Genomic DNA, 18,098 nt, shown 5'->3' with positions numbered 1-18,098 from the left:
GGAGTTCCCACCGTGGTTCAGTGGGTTAAGAATCCAACTGCAATGGCTGAGGTTGCTGTGGAGGTGCAGGTTGAATCCCTGGCCTGGTGCAGTAGGTTAAAGGATCCAGTTCTGCCACAGCTGTGGCTCGGATTTGATGCCTGGCCTGGGAACTTCCATGTGTCTCAGTGCACATACAACCCAGATCTTCTATCTCAAAGAGTACTGTTCTGGAGTTGCTGTTGTGGCGCAGCGGTTAACGAATCCGACTAGGAACCATGAGGTTGCGGGTTCCATCCCTGGCCTTGCTCAGTGGGTTAAGGATCCGGCGTTGCCGTGAGCTGTGGTGTAGGTCGCAGATGTGGCTCGGATCCCGCATTGCTGTGGCTCTGGCATAGGCCGGTGGCTACAGCTCCAATTAGACCCCTAGCCTGGGAACCTCCATATGCCACAGGAGTGGCCCTAGAAAAGGCAAAAAGACCCCCCCCCCCAAAAAAAGGAGTACTGTTCTGTCTTGTACCCTAGGGGTCTTTGTATTTGTGCAGAACTGTTCCCTTGAATGAGGACTGGGGGTGCGGCCTCCTACCTCTGCCTGCGCCATTGCTGCCACTCAAGAACTTTGCAGGTGACCCAGGGCCTTGGCCTCTTTTTTCTTGCCAGTGCCACTGTAGAAGGACACTTAGAGGACCGGGCAGTACAGAGTGCTTTCCTGGGTTCAAGCCAGATGAAGAGGCTGAGAGGGGACAAACCTTTTCTCTAGGTCAGCAGACAACTGCTATGACTCCCTGAGCTTTTGCTAAATTGTCCTGTATCCTTGAGCAGTGGCCTCAGGCAGCATGACTTGGCCACCAGAACTCACTGGCAGGTCATGGGGTTGGTGATATACCGTGTCTTGCAGCTCTGGCTCCTCAAGCAGGACCCATGATGCATGATCTAGTTCTGCAGTCTTAGTTTCAGGAAGACCTTAGGGGCCCCTTCTTTAAGAGCTGGTATGAGCCATTGATGTTGGTAGCCTTCTGGAACTGGTTGGTCTTACAATTGCCTTATTCACTCTTTGGTTTCTCTTGGCACTAAATTCAGACATTTGGAGAACACATATTCTCTGCTTTAAGCAGAATGATCACATTTGTTAGAGTTCCCATTGTGGCTCAGTGGTAATGAACCTGACTAGTATCCATGAAGATGAGGGTTTGATTCCTGGTCCCACTCAGTGGGTTAAGGATCCGGTGTTTCCATGAGCTGCAGTGTAGGTCGCAGACATGGTTTGGATCCTGTGCTGCTGTGGCTGTGGCATAGGTCGGCAGCTGCAGATCCGATTTGACCCTAAGCTTGGGAACATCCATATGCTGCACTTGCAGCCCCCTGCCCAACAACAACAACAAAAATCCACATTCGCTTGGATTGCCAATTGGATTCCACCCCATCTACCTCTATAATAGTATTTGTATTCCAGATGAATGTACTACACATGGGAATTGGTTTTTAAAGTGTGGCAGCAGCAACTCCCCTTGTTTCTGCCTGGAAAGCTGCGATAATTGGCCTTCTGGTAGAAGATAGGCATCTGTCAAAGCCCTCGAAGCTAGAGAAGTATTCCAGCAGCTGGTGACCTTATTTCCCTTACCAAGATCCCTGATTGCCCACCTGGCCTCATCCAATCAGGGCTGACATCCCCGGCCTGGCTGTGGGATTGCCTAAGAGCCTCCTACCTCTTCGCTTGCCAGCTGGTGCTTGTTTGTATGAGACACTGGCCCCAGCAGAGGAGTGCTAGGAGGCATTCAACCTCTGCTATCTTCAACACAGGACTTCCAAAGTCTTCCTGGGTGCTGACATTCCACTGCCAGATGTGAGAAGAATGAAGCAAGTTGTACTTGAGTTTCCAAGTACAATGGTTTTGGTTTTTTTTCCTTTTGTTGATTGCCTTGGAAGGATGGAATATATTTCCCTTCTCTTGGAAGTGTTTAAATGAAGATTAGGCTCTTCTTGGCCATGAATAAAGGACAAGAGGTTTTTGGTACACATTGATTTACACTCTGGGTTTAACGGGTCATCCAAGGCAAACGTGAAAGCACAAAAGGAGGAGGGGAGTGTATAGGGAATATGGGGGGAGGGCACAGTTGGCAGCCACAAGATTTCTGGCTGTGGCCATTAGTGCATCTCCATTTTTTTTTTTTTTTTGGTCTTTTTAGGGCCGCACCCGAGGCACATGGAAGTTCCCAGGCTAGGGGTCGAATCAGAACTGTAGCTGCTGGCCTACACCTCAGCCACAGCAACACAGGATCCAAGCTGCATCTGCAACCTTCACCACAGCTTACGGCAACGCCAGATCCTTAACCCACTGAGCAAGGCCAGGGATTGAACCCATGTCCTCACGGGTCCTAGTCAGATTCATTAACTGTTGAGCCACGACAGGAACTGCTAGTATGTCTCCAGCTTTTGAAGGACACTGGATCAAGTCCCTTTTCAAGTCCCTTCAAAACCATGTCAACCAATTCTTTGCCTGTTATTCAAGACTGATGGCTTAGGAAGCATGTGGTCTAGTTCCTAGAAAGAAAACCTGACCCACCCACCTCTCCACCACTGCTGAACTTGTGTCCAACTCTCTGACCCTGTTCCTTGCCACAAAATGTTCATTTTCTCTGAACCCCCAGCCCCTGTCCCAGATCCTGGAATCTTAGCTGAGGCCCGAACTTGAATTCTTCACTTGTCAGGATGAGGGTTTGGACACAGACTCATCCCTCCTCTGCCAATTCTCCTTTCAAACTGAGGCATAAGATTTTTTTTTTTTAATTAAAAAGACCCAAAAACCTGAGGCCGTGGCTGCTAGTTACCTACCGAAATTATTTCCCTTTCTTCTACAACATATGGTCAGACCATATTTTCTAGCCCATCTCCCTTGAAGTTTGATGGGGTCTTGTGACTGTGGAAACACTTTGAGGCTTGGCCCCCAAAACCTTCCTTGGGATTTTCTCTTCTCTCATCTGGCAACTGGATGTCACTACCTGGGATGACGTTGTAAATCTCTTGTTGAAGAGGACAGGCCTTTTGTCAGCTGGATTTCTGAATGATTCCTAGATACCAAAAACTAGACTTTATGAGAGTGAAAAGTGCTTTCTATTTCAGATACAGGTTAGACTACGAAGGTGTAAAGGTTTATCTGTTTCAGTGTTTGGCATTACCATATCTAATAATAAAATCCTTTATGATATGTGCCTTGATGCTCTCCTGTGTGTGTGTGTTTGCTTTTTAGGGCTGCATCTGAGGCATATGGGGTCAAATCAGAGCTATAGCTGCCAGCCTACACCACAGCCACAGCAACACGGGATCCAAGCTGCATCTGTAACCTACATCACACCTCACGGCAACGCCAGATCCTTAACCCACTGGGCAAGGCCAGGGATTGAACCCACCTACTCACAGAGACAACACCAGGCCCTTTAACCTGTTGAGCCACAACGGGAACTCCTCCAGAGGGTACTCTTTCTCCTCTTGGTGCCTTTGTTTGTACTAGTCCCTCCATTTGGAATATCCTCCTCTCCCATGCCTGCCTGGTAGACACCCCTTAACTTTTGAGACTCCGTTCAAGCACAGCTTGCTTTAGAAAGCCTTCTGATTGTTTTCTAGAGTAAAACTGACACCTCCTCCCTTTGTGTCTGCCCTGAACCTATAACACTAGATCCTTAACCCAGTGTGCCAGGCTGGGGATTGAACCTGTGTCCCAGGGCTCCTAAGACACAGCCAATCCCACTGTGCCACAGTGGGAACTCCCCTGGAAGGATTCTGATTTCCAACTACAGAAGGGTCTTGGGCTAAGAAGGGGGCTGTGAGACTTTATTTATGCAGAGGAAAGTGCCCTCTCCCTCACTTTACTGGTTATTTTCTGGTCACTCCTCTCTGCTTGGTGGTGGGTCCCAGGCAAGGCAGTCAGCAGTAGGCAAGGCAGTCAGCAGTAGGCTCTCCTGAAGGCACAGGGGCTATTATTTAGATGAATCCTTTTCTAGTGGCATCTGGAGGAAAATGCCTGCAAGAGAAGGGTGAGCCAAGTGGCAGGAGCCAGAGCACAGAGGGCAGGAGTTCAATGAGGTGCTCAGAGCATTTGCACCCAGTTACTCAGTACCTGGATCCTGTCACTGTGGTACAGCTTGGGGCCAGTTATACACAGAAAAAAAGTTGTAGTTTCCATTGTGGCTCAGCAGAAATGAACCTGACTAGTATCCTTGAGGATACGGATTTGATCCCAGGCCTCGCTCAGTGTGTTAAGGATCTGGCATTGCCATGAACTGTGGTGTAGTTCACAGATGCGGCTTGGAGCCTGGGTTGCTGTGGCTGTGCTGTAGGCTGGCAGCTACAGCTCCGATTTGACCCTTGCCTGGGAACTTCCATATGTTGCAGGTATGGCCCTGAAAAGCAAAAAGAATAAAAGAAAAAGAAGGTTCTCCCTTGTTTTGTGTCTATAGCAGTTGCCCAATCCCACTCTGAAAAGCTGGATCCTTAGCATTCGCTCTTCCATTCAGGAGGGCCTGGCGCTGAGGCTGAGGACCTCTTTACCTGAGGCTTTGGCGTAAAGTGTCTGCTGGTCTCGGCTCTGGATGATGCAGGACATGTAAATCTTCTGGTTCTCAATCTTTTCCACGTCAACATTCAGCACAGCTAGAGAGTCCACGGGGATCAAACTGCGAGAGGAGGCGGCTTAGCCATCTTGCAAGGTGAACTGGCCCCCCTCCCTCCACCACTCTGTACCCCCCATCCTTCTCTTCATCCCACCCCACCTCAAGGACTTAAGTGGCTCTGGGCTCAGGACCCATTTGCCAGCAACCCGAATCGGATGGCAGAGGTTAGGTTCCTGCCAGGGACCAGAGGACTGTGCAGCAGTGAGCTGGGGAAGGAAGGTAACAGGCAGGGCTTCTGTACCACCCAGGATGGCTGGCTACCCTCTCGACAGTGAAAAGGACCATGACTTTGACCAACAAGACATGGATCTGTACTTACTTTTTGAAGCTGATGTTGAGATTTAGTGTTAACAGGCCCTCTCCAGCCAGGTAAGCAGTTTTTTGAAAAGGTCTCGTCTATCATGGCTGCCAGGGACCCTCCATGGGCAAACCTGGTGGTGGGGCAGGAAGCAGGGCTGAGGCTGGAACCACCCCACCTCCATCTTCTCCCAGGAAAGGAAAGGAGACAGATCTGGGTCCCCTCTGATCAAACAGGTCAAAATCAGCTGATTTTTCTTCCATGTTGCTATAGCATATGTTAACAACCACTGATACAATTATTTTATTTCACCAGAAAAAAATTTTTTCTGATAGAGTTAATGGAAAAACCCTTTTCTTATTCATCACCTAATTGCTGGAAGCAATTATTGTAATTTGGAAAGGTGCAGCCCTACAGGGGATGGAAAAGCCCCTGAACTTTTTTGGCTTTAGTCTCTAAACCATGGCCTTGTACCAGCTCTCATCTCACCAATCACCATGGCTAGTGTTGAGCCCACATTCTCAAGATGGGTAAATGTGAGACTCAGGACCTATAAAGTGCTGACAAGATGGACTCCTGAGCAGTGTTGCCTGTGGAAAGCTGAGAGCCTGCTTCAGCAGGATGTTGCAAACATTTCTTTATTTTCAGTGTGTAACTAACAATGAAATGTCACAAAGGGAATGTAAAAAAAAACCCCAAACAATACCTTTTTAAAATTGAACACCTCAAAATAAACTACTTAGTGATCAACCTAAAGAAGTGAAAGACTTATATGCTGAGAACTATAAAACATTAATAAAGGAAATTAAAGATGATTTTAAAAATGGAAAGATATCTTATGCTCTTAAATTAGTAGAATTAACATTGTTAAAATGGCCATATACCCAAAGAAATCTACCGATCTGATGAAATCCTGATCAAATTACCATTGACATTTTTCACAGAACTAGAAGAAATAATTCTAAAATTTATATGGAACCATAAAAGACCCAGAATTGCCTCAGCAATCCTGAAAAGAACAAAGCAGGAGGTGTAACCCTCCCAGACTTCAGATAATACTATGAAGCTACAGTAATCAAAACAGCATGGTATTGGCACAAAAACAGATATATGGGTCAATGGAACAGAATAAAGAGGCCAGAAATAAACCCACACACCTACAGTCAGTTAATCTTTGACAAAGGAGGCAAGAATATACAATGGGAAAACGAGTCTTTTCTGCAAGTGGTTCTGGGAGAGTTGGGCAGCTGCATCAAATCAATGAAGTTACAACACACTCTCGCACCATATACAAAAATAAACTCAAAATGGCTTAAAGACTTAACCATAAGACATGACACTATAAAACTCCTAGAAGAGATCCTAAGCAGAACATTCTCTGACATAAATCATAACAACGTTTTCTTAGGTCAGTCTCTCAAGGCAATAGAAATAAAAACAAAAATAAACAAATGGGGCTGAATCAAGCTTATAAGACTTTATACAGCAAAGGAAATCACAAAACAAAAAGATAACCTACAGAATGGGAGAAAATATTTGCAAATATTTGTGACTCTAAAGGGCTTAATTTCTAAGCATACAAAGAGCGCAACAACAACAAAAAATAAACAACCCAACTGAAAGATTAGTAGAAGACCTAAAAAGACATTTCTCCAAAGAAGAAATACAAATGATTAATAGGCACATGAAAAAATGCTTAACATCAATAATTATTAAAGAGATGCAAATCAAAACTACAGTAAGGTACCACTTCACACAGGTCAGAATGGCCGTAGTAAAAAGTCTACAAATAGCAAATGCAGGAGAGGATGGGGAGAAAAGGAAACCCTCCTACACTGCTGGTGAGAATGTAAGTTGTAAGTTGTTACTGTGGAAAACAATATGGAGTTTCCTCAAAAAACTAAGGATAGAATTACCACATAATCCAGCAATCCCACTTCTGGGCATACATTGGGACAAAACTGTAATTCAAAAAGATATATGCATCCTTATGTTCACAGCAGCACTATTCATAATAGCCAGGCCATGGAAACAACCTAAACGGCCATTGACAGATGAATGGATAAAGAAGACGTGGTACATATGGAAGATGAAATACTACTCAGCTATAAAAAGAACAAAATAATGCCATTTGCAGCAACGTGGATGCATCTAGAGACTATCATACCAAGTGAAATAAGTCAGAAAGAGAAAGACAAATACCATATAATATCACTTATACGTGGCATCTAAAATATGACAAATGAACTTATCTACAAAACAGAAACAGACTCAGGGACATAGACAACAGACTTGTGGTTGCCAAGGGGGAGGGGTTTGGAGGAGGGATGGAGTAAAATGCTGGGGTGAGCAAATGTCAGCTATCGTACATGGAGGGGGTAACCCACAAGACCCTACGGCACAGCACGGAGAACTACATCAATGTCGTATGATAAACCTTAATGGAAGATAATATTAAAAATATGTATATATACAAATATAAAGTGTGTATGTGTGTGTATGCAAAGATTAAAAAGTGAAGTGCATAAAAGTCTCACTCTCACTTGTGTAAGCTGACCTTCATGGCAAAGCTCCATTGCTGATTAAGTCGGGGAAAAGATAAAGGCACTCAACTTTAGAATTCAGAGAACAAGAAACAGTTTCGAGTTTCTGGTTTTCAAAGGCGTGATCCTGATTCTCTGTGGAACACGTCAGCTGTCCCTGCTGTACCACCATGGGTTAACTGGCTGCTCCTGACACCAGAGGGCTTCCCAGACCCTTGCTTCCCCTTCCCTTTGGTGGAAAGGGCTGGGGGCCAAGCACCCACACCCACCTGGCTTGACTCCTTGCTCTGCCTTCACTACCTGTTTGATCTTGAGCCATTGCTAAATCTTCCTGAGCCCTACCTAGTTTTTCCAGGGTGAATTGTGAATAATTTCATCACACCAGATCAAATGAAGTAATGTCTTCAAAACCTCATGTACGCTTCTAGTCACTTCCCTACCCCACACTACTTGGAAAAGAGGGAGAGTTGCTGCCAAAGAACCCTCACTGGTCAGCAGCGGGACCTGCTGGGAAGTGTGTACATGGTACAGAGGGTCTCTTGGTCAGCCAGTAACTTACACCTCCTCATTGCCTAGGGACTGGCAACCTGCCACTGCAGTCAGATTCTTAACCACAGCAGGAACTCTATCCTTTTTCATATCTTAAATTGGTAAGCGTAATAAGTGTTTCCCTGAGATCTGTGAGCTGTTCTGGTAAATTAATCCAACCAGCGGCAAGGGTTGTGGGAACCACCAATTTGTAGCCAAAGTGGACAGAAGCTGCGGGTAACCTGGGGACCTACTGGCATCTGAGGAAGGGTGGGGGCAGTCTTGTGGGCCTGAGACCTCACCCTATGGGATCTGACACTATCGCCGGGTAGTTGGTGTCAGAATTGAACTGAATCGTAGGCCGTCCAGTTGATGTCACAGACAATTCCTGGTTGTCGGGGAACACCGCCACATATTTGGTGACCAGAAGTGTCAGAAGGGAAGTGTTCTATATGAGAGTAAAGGAGACGCATAGGAGAGGGAAACACAGCAGGGAAGAACTGGGTTTTTCCTTACACAAGAGAGAGACTGAACTGGGCTTTTCTAATTCAGCACTGATCTAATCTCTTCTTTGGACCCCTCCATCCACTGGCCTCCGTGTTGGACAGTCTCCTCTGCCTCTCCTGCCCCACCTCCGGGAGCTCCTAAGTAAAAGTCAGCCACACTCCATCTCCATCCCTGCCTTCTTGGGGGTTTTCCTCTTCAGAGGGAAAGGACCTGTGGCCGGGGCAGGGCTCTGATCCAGTCCCCGGGTAGCTGCATGCACTAGTGTGGAAATCAGTGTCCCCCCGGAAGACACCTTTGGGATGACCAAGATGACCAAAGGCTGCAGTCTGAATCCATGGCCTGCAGAAGCGCTGACATTTATTAAGCTCTTCGAATTCTGTTTGTTTGACTACAACTGAGTCTCTCCCAGGCCTTGGGACCCTAAAGCCACTCCTTCCTCCTCCTCTCTCCTCCCACCCCCCTCCTCTAACACCGACAATAGCTTCGGTGACTGTCTAAAGCAGGAACAGGGATGGGGAAGGCAGAAAACCGTGGACTTGGTGACCCAGTGTCTTTAGGAAAGAGGCTCAGGGTCAGCCTGATTTCCCTTGTGGATGTATTTATGTCCAGTCTGAGTTCTTTCCTGAGTCTGCTCCCAGTGTGGAGGCAGTGGAGTTACAGGGGAGGAAGCAATGGATTTGGAGTCCTAACTCCTGGATTAGAGTCCTGGATCTGACCTTGACTGGCTCTGCTTCCTTGGGCAAGATACCTCTGTGTGCCTCAGTTTGTCTAAGGGTAAAACATGCAGTTTGGATAGATACTCTGATAGCTATACTGTAAGCACGTACACATAAGGTCCATAATATCCTATCTATCTCTCAGCCTCTCTGGAAGGCAGATATTATTGTCCAAGGTTTTAGGTAAGAAGACTGAAGGCCAGAGGTTAAACTGCTTGCTTGGGTTCTCCAGGCCGGCAGCAGCAGAGCACGACTGGAAGTCTGGCTCCTAATTCCAGATCTTGTCCTCTTCCAGGTCCACCATATCCCCTTCTCAAAGTAGCTGCTGAGACCTCTTCTTACTGGAAGATTCCCAGGCCCGAACAACAAGGCTATCCCTTATCGGCACTGTGGGGACTACACCAGATAAAAGAATCCCTTCCGGGCCCGATATTGTGAGACTAAAGCCCAGTGCCCGCAACTCCCCACCCAGCTCCTTGAAGAGAGGAAGAGACCCCGGGGGCTGGTGGTAACCAATCCACCTCCTCAGCTCAGCCTTCGAAGCAGCCAGAGACATCCACCCTGGCCCTGCTGTGGCCTTACCCTGGGGGCCCTTCCAGGTAGGGGCCTGGTTGGAAAAGACAGACAGACTTCTTCTGGGATGGATGGAAGAAGATGACATACTCGTAGCCTTGTCCTTCTGTTTCGATACACCTGGTGAAGAGGCGCCAGTCCCTTTTGTCTGGGGAGAGATGGCAATGGCACAGCCGAAGAAGGGAGTGTGTGAGGGCATGGGGCCCGGTCTGGATGCAAATCCAGTATTTCATCAGAATGAATTAACTCTGGGAGTTCCCGTCGTGGCGCAGTGGTTAACGAATCCGACTAGGAACCATGAAGTTGCGGGTTCGGTCCCTGGCCTTGCTCAGTGGGTTAACGATCCGGTGTTGCCGTGAGCTGTGGTGTAGGTCGCAGACGCGGCTCGGATCCCGCGTTGCTGTGGCTCTGGCGTAGGCCGGTGGCTACAGCTCCGATTCAACCCCTAGCCTGGGAATCTCCATATGCCGCGGGAGCAGCCCAAGAAATAGCAACAACAACAACAAAAAAGACAAAAGACAAAAAAAAAAAAAAAGAATGAATTAACTCTGCCTCAGGGATAGGGATGAGGGGAGAACCAGAGGACACAAGGCTCTGCTGTCAGAGGACTTAATCAGAGAGCAGAGGCACAGTACTATCCTCGGGGAGCCCTCGGTCTGAAGGGACTCAGCCCTGTCCTCAGGGAGAGACCTGGGACTGAGGGGGATGCAGCCCTATCTTCAGGGAGACACCTCAGTCTGAGGCGACACAGGCCTGTCCTCAGGGAGCCCTCTAATTTGAGCTAGAAACACTCAGGAAGTCCCATGCTGAACTTGGATATAGGGTCAGGGGCAGGTCAAGACTTTAAGAGACCTTAAACATTGAAAATTAAAATGTAAGGCATGTTATTTATAATAACAATACTTAACAGAAACATAAATGCATAAAAATTCACCTAAATTTTGATTTTTCCCAAGGTGACTACAAAAACTATGTATCATTTTTTTTGGTAGGAAACCAAATTCTTTAAAAAATTTTTGGTACACCTGCTTTGTTAGTTTTATAAACCCAAGGGTAATCTGACTACTTTTTTTTTTTTTTTTGGTCTTTTTAGGGCTGCACCTGTGGCATATGGAGATTCCCAGGCTAGGGCTTGAATCAGAGCTGTAGCTGCCACCCTACACCATAGCCACAGCAACGTGGGATCCGAGCCATGGCTGTGGCCTACAGCAGAGCTCACAGCAATGCCAGATCCTTAACCCACTGAGCGAGGCCAGGGATTGAACCCGTGTCTCATGGATACTAGTTGGGTTTGTTACTGCTGAGCCACAGTGGCAACTCCCTAGTCTGAGTACTGTACTACTCCATTCATCACTGGGCAGGAATGACAGAGACAAGAAAACACACACACTTGCAAAGAGATGAAAGTGGAAAACTATCACTCTGATCGGTGAGTGTTTCAGGAGAGCTGTCCGGGCCTAGCAGAGCAGGGCTGGTGTGTGGAGGCCTGCAATGTACCGGGTTGGGATGGGGGGTGGTTCCTAAGGCCTCTGCGGGGTGGGGAGGAGGACCTGGGATAAAGCTAGACAGTAAGGAAAGAAGTCCTGGTGAGAAGGCAGATGGGCAAGGAGGGGGGCCAGTAGCTCTCCGGTGGGCTGGGGGCAGAGGTGGCTGCTATGGGGCGCGCTCTTCACCCGGGAGGAAGGGAGCCAGGGACGGGAGAGGATGCAATCCTCATCCACCAGCCTGGCGCTGCAGTGTGAGGGGTGGAGTTAGCAGAAGGAACTGCCAAAGTGCTTATGAATTTCCTTCTGGAGAGTCTCTGAACACAGAGCAGGGGACTGGCTGAACTGACTCCACTGGGCTGGGGTGCATGTGTGCTGAGAGGTCTTTTCTCAGGCCAGGCCTTACCTGAGGTAACCTGGAGACCTAATGGGATCTTGAACCCCTGGATATGGTCTCTGTTGGACTTGAAGGATAACAGTTTGACCCAGCCATCGGCCTTGGTCTTCTCCAGAAAATCATGGTAGAGGCTCAGCATGTCTGGACACCAGCTGGCATTGGGGGAGGCATAATTCTTCAAGTCTGTCTTCTCCTGACAGGTTCTTGAGACCTGGGCAGGAAACATCAGGGAAACTAGACGGCTCCTGGACTGCTGCCTGGGCTGTGGGACCTCTAGATAGTGTGCTCCTGGGTGTCCTTGGGCTCCTCAAACCCTTCTTCCAGTGTTGACTTGAGGGAAATGGCCCCTGGGGACTCCTGTGGGTGACCAGGCAAGGGGACACTAACATGCGAACGGAGAGAAGGAACAGGATTGGGGTGGACAATTACAGGCATGCCACCCTGCACTGTAACTGTCCTGTTTTAAAACCCGTGCGCTGTCCTTTGAGGTTGAGGACAGCTAGTATAAGGCTCACTGTACAGATGGGAAAACTGAGGAAATATGACGAGGTTGCCAAGCTGATGAGTGTGTGAGCTGATGGTGAGACGAGAGCTCATTCTGAGACACTGTCTACCCCAGGGAGTGCGACCACAGCTGAGGACCCAGGTTCTCACCCCCTCACCCCCCAGGGGCTACTCCAACTCTGTCCATGGCTGTGGTACTGCCAAGGGAAGGGTGGCTCCTTTGAAACATGTTTTGGGCCTTGGCAGTGGTGCAGTACTTTGTCTGGGATGAGGAGAAGGAACCTTCCGTGGCTGCCAGATGTTCACCAATTACGACCAGTTACAACCATGGACAGTAATGCAGCTACTTGCCAGGACCACACACAGGGTCCTTCGTCTGGGGACGTCCCAATTCTGTTGCGATAGTCTGAGTCCCATAGGAGGAAAGTGGTTGGTGACCACACGAGATTCCGATCAGGGTCAAAGTATCGTGGTGGTCTCAGTTTCGGATCTGGATTACTTGGTTTCCTTTGCCAAATCAAATAGCACCCAAGAAACTGCTCATCTGCCCTGGCCGCTGTCTGGGAGCAGGAGATTTGGGATGCTCCTTACACCCTCTGCCCCCAGGGAGAAGGGCCGCCCACTCACTCACCACGGAGTCCACGGAGGATCCGAACACAGAGGCAGAGTTGAACCTGGAAAGGCTGTGGAGGGCACCAGGATGGGCTCTGTGGTGGCCAAGTCTTGCTGCCATCTGGAAGCCTTTCCTTATCATGGCGGAGCACTGGGATTGGGGTGGCAGGGCTGCCAGCTGACTCCTGAGGAAGCAGCAGGGGTGGGAGTGAGTGCTTTTCAGCTGTACCTTGGGGATGCTGGTTGCAGCTACCTCTCAGACAAGCCGCTCTTCCCTCTGTGGGAGGCTTTTATGAGGCACTGCAGATGATTAGGCAAGGCTGACTTGGTTTGATACCACACCCCAAAGATGCTTGGGGCCTTTGGGTAGTCCAGAGCCCCACCCAGCATTTGGGGAGAGGCAGATGCTGCTTGGGCATGAATGCATAGCAGAACTGGTCTGAATCTAGAAAGAAATGTTTATTAAAGGAGCAGAAAAGTATCTAATGGGACAGTATAGGGTATATGAAGCTTTGTAGAGCTGCCCTGAAGTTCTTCTGGGGAGAACCAATAAAATTCTCAGAGAGAGAAGAGAGGTATTATGATCCTTGATTGGAGGCAGTTGGTGAAGTATGTGGGTGTGTGGGTGGAGTATTTGTGGCAGGAGCTTTGCAGCAAGACTCTGAAAGTTTTGGTAGGATCCTGGGACTCAGAAAACCAACTCACAGCCCTCAGCCACTCCCTTTTTCTATCCCATACAAAAGGCAGCACAGGGATGCCTCTACCTGCTGGTTCCTGGTGGGGAGGAGGGTAGGGAGGGGAAGGCCTAGGAAGGGAAGGCCAGAAAATCATCCAGGTTAGCAAGGGCACTTAGCAAGGGCACTCTGTTCTTTGGGAACCCCCCCAGGGAGGGGATGACGAGTGCAGGCAGTGCTGGGAGTGAGGTGGGAAGAAAGGCAACAATCCTGGAAAAGAGCCAGCTCTGAGTTGGGACTTGGGGAGGAATGCTCCGTCCAGCGTCTGCAAGGGTGGGGTCTTTTTTTGGGTGATGATAGTTCTTCTATTGAATTAAAACTGCTGGTTTTCAGCTAAAAGTCTCAGTGTTTTGTTTTGTTTTGTTTTTGGGGGATTTTTTTTTGGCCGCACCCGCAGCTTCTAGAAGTTCCTGGACCCAGGGATCAAACCCTGGCCACAGCAGTGACAGTGCCCAATCCTTAACCTGCTGAGCCAAGAGGAAACTCCTAAAAGCTCTAGTTTTATTTATTTATTTATTTATTTTAAAAGTTTTTTTGTCTTTTTGCTATTTCTTGGGCCGCTCCCGCGGCATATGGAGGTTCCCAGGCTAGGGGTCGAATCGGAGCTGTAGCCACCGGTCTACGCCAGAGCCACAGCAACGCGGGATCCGAGCCACATCTGCGACCTACACCACAGCTCACAGCAACGCCAGATCCTTAACCCACTGAGCAAGGCCAGGGATCGAACCCTCAACCTCATGGTTCCTAGTCGGATCCGTTAACCACTGTGCCAGGACGGGAACTCCAAAGTCCTAGTTTTAATTCACGAGAATAAAGCATGTCCTAAAGGTCAAAACCATGCAAAGGTGGAATTACAATGATGGTGGTGATGATGACGACGACGAGGATGATAGTTTGGCAGCTTCTGAAAGATGTGATTTAGTATGGAAATACGTCTTCTGTGTTTGGCTGCCCCAGCAGACTAGAATGTAAATATTTCCCTCAACCTAGGGAAAGTTTCGAATGAAACTTCTTCAAGGACCGAGGGAACCCAGTTTTTCGGTTGACTCAGTTTCAGGATCTAACTATAAATATTTGAATTAGTGGCCAACATTTAAAAACAAGGAGTTTCAGGAGTTCCCGTCATGGCTCAACGATAGCAAACTTCACTAGTATCCATGAGGATGCAGGTTCCAGCCCTAGCCTCACTCAGTGGACTAAGGAGCCCACATTGCTGTGGCTGTGGTGTAGGCTGTCAGCTGCAGCTCCGATTTGACCCCTGGCCTGGGAACTTCTATGTGCCACAGATGTGGCCCTAAAAGCTAAAAGAAGAGTTTAAAAAATAACTTAAAAAATAAAAATAAGGAGATTCATACAAAGCAGAAAGCCAAGGATCTCTAGATAAGTGGAAAGATCTGGCCACAAGGTATCCGCATTCTGGTGCAGTAGCATTGGCTGGAGCTGGTGCCCCGTGCCCTCTGGCTTGCACCAGGCCTCCCCTGGTACTGGGTGTTCCTTCACTTCCTCTGCCAGTCTTTATGTGTGATACTTGATTTGGGTGATGGGACTCAAGGAGGAGGCAGGAGAGAAAAGAGTAGTCTTAGAAAAGCTACACAGACTTAAAAGGAGGCTGAGGAAAAGGGAGTGGGGAGAAGGTGGGGCTCTTACAGGGGACCCTGACGGCTGGCAGCTGATCGCAGGACCCCACATGGAGGCAGAGGCTGTCCTCCCAAGAAGAATCAGAGCTGAACCTGGGAAAGGAAATCCTTGCCTGAGTTTCTTGCCTTGAGTTCACTTCTCTGATTCTTCACACAGAGCTCCTAAATTTCTTGAGTGATAGGAGTATCTTTTGCTCTAATCAAGTGACTCTCTGTGGGCTCTGGAGAGCCTCAGGATAGGGGCTGGTCACCAGGAAGACTAAGCCATGATTAGCAACTTGGAATTTTCAGTCTCACCCCTCATCCTTCAGGAAGGTGAAAGGGTTGGAGACTGAGTTAAAGATCCATCTCCCCTGTGCGATGAAGCCTCTGTGAAAATCCCCAAAGCAGAGGATTTGGAGAGCTTCCAGGAAGGCACACCCCAACTCCATGGAAACAGAAACTCCTGCACTCGGGATCCTCCCAGATCTCACCCCATGTATCTCTTCATCGGCACACTGCACCATATCTTTCATTAAATCATAAGCCAGAATATGTAAGTGTTTCCCTGAGGCTGATTAATTGTTTTAGCCAATGATGAAATTCAAGGAAAGGAGGGGTCGTGGGAACCTCTGATTTGTAGCCAAGTCAAACAAGTTGTGGACCACTCAGGGACCTATTACTTGCGACTGGCTTTTTTTTTTTTTTTTTTGGTTTTTAGGGCTGAATCTGCTGCATATGGAAGTCCCAGGCTAGGGGTCGAATCAGAGCTACAGCTGCCGGCCACAGCCACAGCCACAGCAACCTGGGATCCAAGCCTTGTCTTCAACCTACACCACAGCTCACAGCAATGCTAGATCCTTAACCCACTGAGCGAGGCCAGGGATCGAACCCTCATCCTCATGGATACCAGTCGGATTTGTTTCCCTTTTGCAACTATGGGAACACCTGTGACTGGCATTTGAAGTGGAGCACAGTCTCATGGGACTGAGGCTTTAACCTGTGGGGGTCTGTGCTAACTTTGGTTCGTGTTAGAATTGAATCATAGGATATCTGGCTGGTGTCACAGAGAAGTGCTTGGTGTGGGAGAAAAACCCACATCTGACACCAGTGATGTGTGAGAGGGTGAAGGGGGAAAAAGGGAATTTTTCCTATAGGCATCTTCATACTTTAGTTACAATTTTTGTTTAAATCAAGTTTCATCAATATGATTATGTAAATTTTGTTCTCTATTCTGCCATATACTATTGTTAGCCTTTCTTTCTTGTATAACTTTCACTTTTCCTTGAATTGACTATTTTCAAAGTTCAGCTGGATGCTGTAGTTGAGGGGAATAGAGGGGAGTTAAAGGACAATGGGTGAAATGATAAGCCTTCATTTCCCAGCTGGGAGGGAGAAGAGTGAAAATAAAAGAAATGAAGATCTCGGGAGTTCTCTGGTGGCTCAGTGGGATAAAGAGCCAGTATTGTCACTCCTATGGCCCCAGTCACTGCTGTGGTTTGGGTTTGATCCCTGGCCTAGGAACTTCTGCATATAACTTCTGTGGTTATAACAAAAAAAAAAAAAAAAAAGTGGTGAGTTCCTGTCGTGGCTCAGCAGTAACAAACCTGACTAGTATCCATGAGTACATGGGTTCAATCCCTGGCCTCGCTCAGTGGGTTAAGGATCCAGTGTTGCCGTGAGCTGTAGTGTAGGTCACAGACGTGGCTTGGATCCCACGTTGCTGTGGCTGTGGTGTAGGCTGGCAGCTGTAGCTCTGATTAGACCCTTCACCTGGGAACTTCCATATGCCATGGGTTCAGCCCTAAAAAGACTAAATAAATAAATAAGTGAAAAAGACGTGAAGATCTGGTGATGTCTATGAATCTATATTTAAGAGCAGATATACTGGAATCAAGGGTATGACAGATGGAAGATAATTAGAAAGATTACATGAAGAGAACTTCTATGGTGATGGCAAAATTGTATGTGTAGCATTGAATATGGGTGGCTGGAGTAGGATGGATGAGGTTGGTTGCCTAAGGCCATGTAGGAAGAAGACTAGGATTGTGGAAAGAGCTTTCTTTTTCCCGTTTTGTACTCCTTTCTCACCACTTCACAATCTTGTGGATTCTTTTGCAACAAGGACCTCTTCCTACCTGTGGGCTGGGAAGTCACCTATCCAGGGAGGTGGAAAGGTGCTTGGCTGGCGCCTTGAATATGGGCTTTGGCCACAGCCCTTCCCCTGCTGTGTGAACTCAGCTCAGAGAAAAGGCTTCTCTCCAGATCTGGATTCTAAGCAATTAGGCAGAGGGGAGCCTGTAAAGGTTCAACATAGCTCAGAACTCCTGTTGGATTCTTATTTAGCTTGTTGCCTGTCTGGTGCATTTCTCTTTGGGGACCTTGAGGGAGAATGTTAAGTTTGGTGGTTTATCTGGCTGAGATATGACCTATTCCCAGAAGCACATCCTGGGCCTAACCTGACTGGGGGTGCACAGAAGAACCAGCTGTGGTGTGTTAGTAAGTGGTAAAAGATTAACAGCTCCTGGTGGAGGGGAACTCTAATTGGTAGCATATGCCAACTTCTGTGGTGTAAATATTCTCATGGTAACTGATTTCATGCTACCAATAATGAGGCCACTAGCCCTGATTATGACATTGGTATACTCAACTGGCTCTCACAAGCTGGTAGGCATTGACTCCAGCACAGAACTAGGAACTTCTTCAGCTTGGAGTGAAGCAACAGGGATAATCAAGGCTGTAGTAGCTTCAGCAGATCACTTCTTCGTCATGGGGCCTCCCAAATGTAAACTCAGGTCCATTTTGCTCAAGTTCCCTTCCCTCAAGAGACTGGCTATGGGAGTTCCCATCGTGGCTCAGTGGTTAACGAATCCGACTAGGAACCATGAGGTTGTAGGTTCGATCCCTGGCCTTGCTCAGTAGGTTAAGGATCTGGCGTTG

General features: G+C 48.0%; 1 protein-coding gene across 1 annotated transcript; it reads right to left on the bottom strand.

The window, feature by feature from the left end:
• Positions 1-3,770: 3,770 nt before the first annotated feature.
• THEM5 (thioesterase superfamily member 5) lies at positions 3,771-13,096 on the bottom strand. Its single transcript, XM_047783069.1, is given in 7 exon segments — positions 3,771-3,997; positions 4,525-4,649; positions 4,966-5,027; positions 5,029-5,077; positions 9,821-9,959; positions 11,702-11,903; positions 12,828-13,096. Coding segments are annotated over 7 exon segments (744 nt in total). The 5' UTR covers positions 12,951-13,096; the 3' UTR covers positions 3,771-3,953.
• Positions 13,097-18,098: the final 5,002 nt, after the last annotated feature.

This window comes from Phacochoerus africanus, chromosome 6, assembly GCF_016906955.1.
Source record: "Phacochoerus africanus isolate WHEZ1 chromosome 6, ROS_Pafr_v1, whole genome shotgun sequence".
Taxonomy (NCBI): domain Eukaryota; kingdom Metazoa; phylum Chordata; class Mammalia; order Artiodactyla; family Suidae; genus Phacochoerus; species Phacochoerus africanus.
This window is presented reverse-complemented; position numbering and strand designations above follow the sequence as displayed.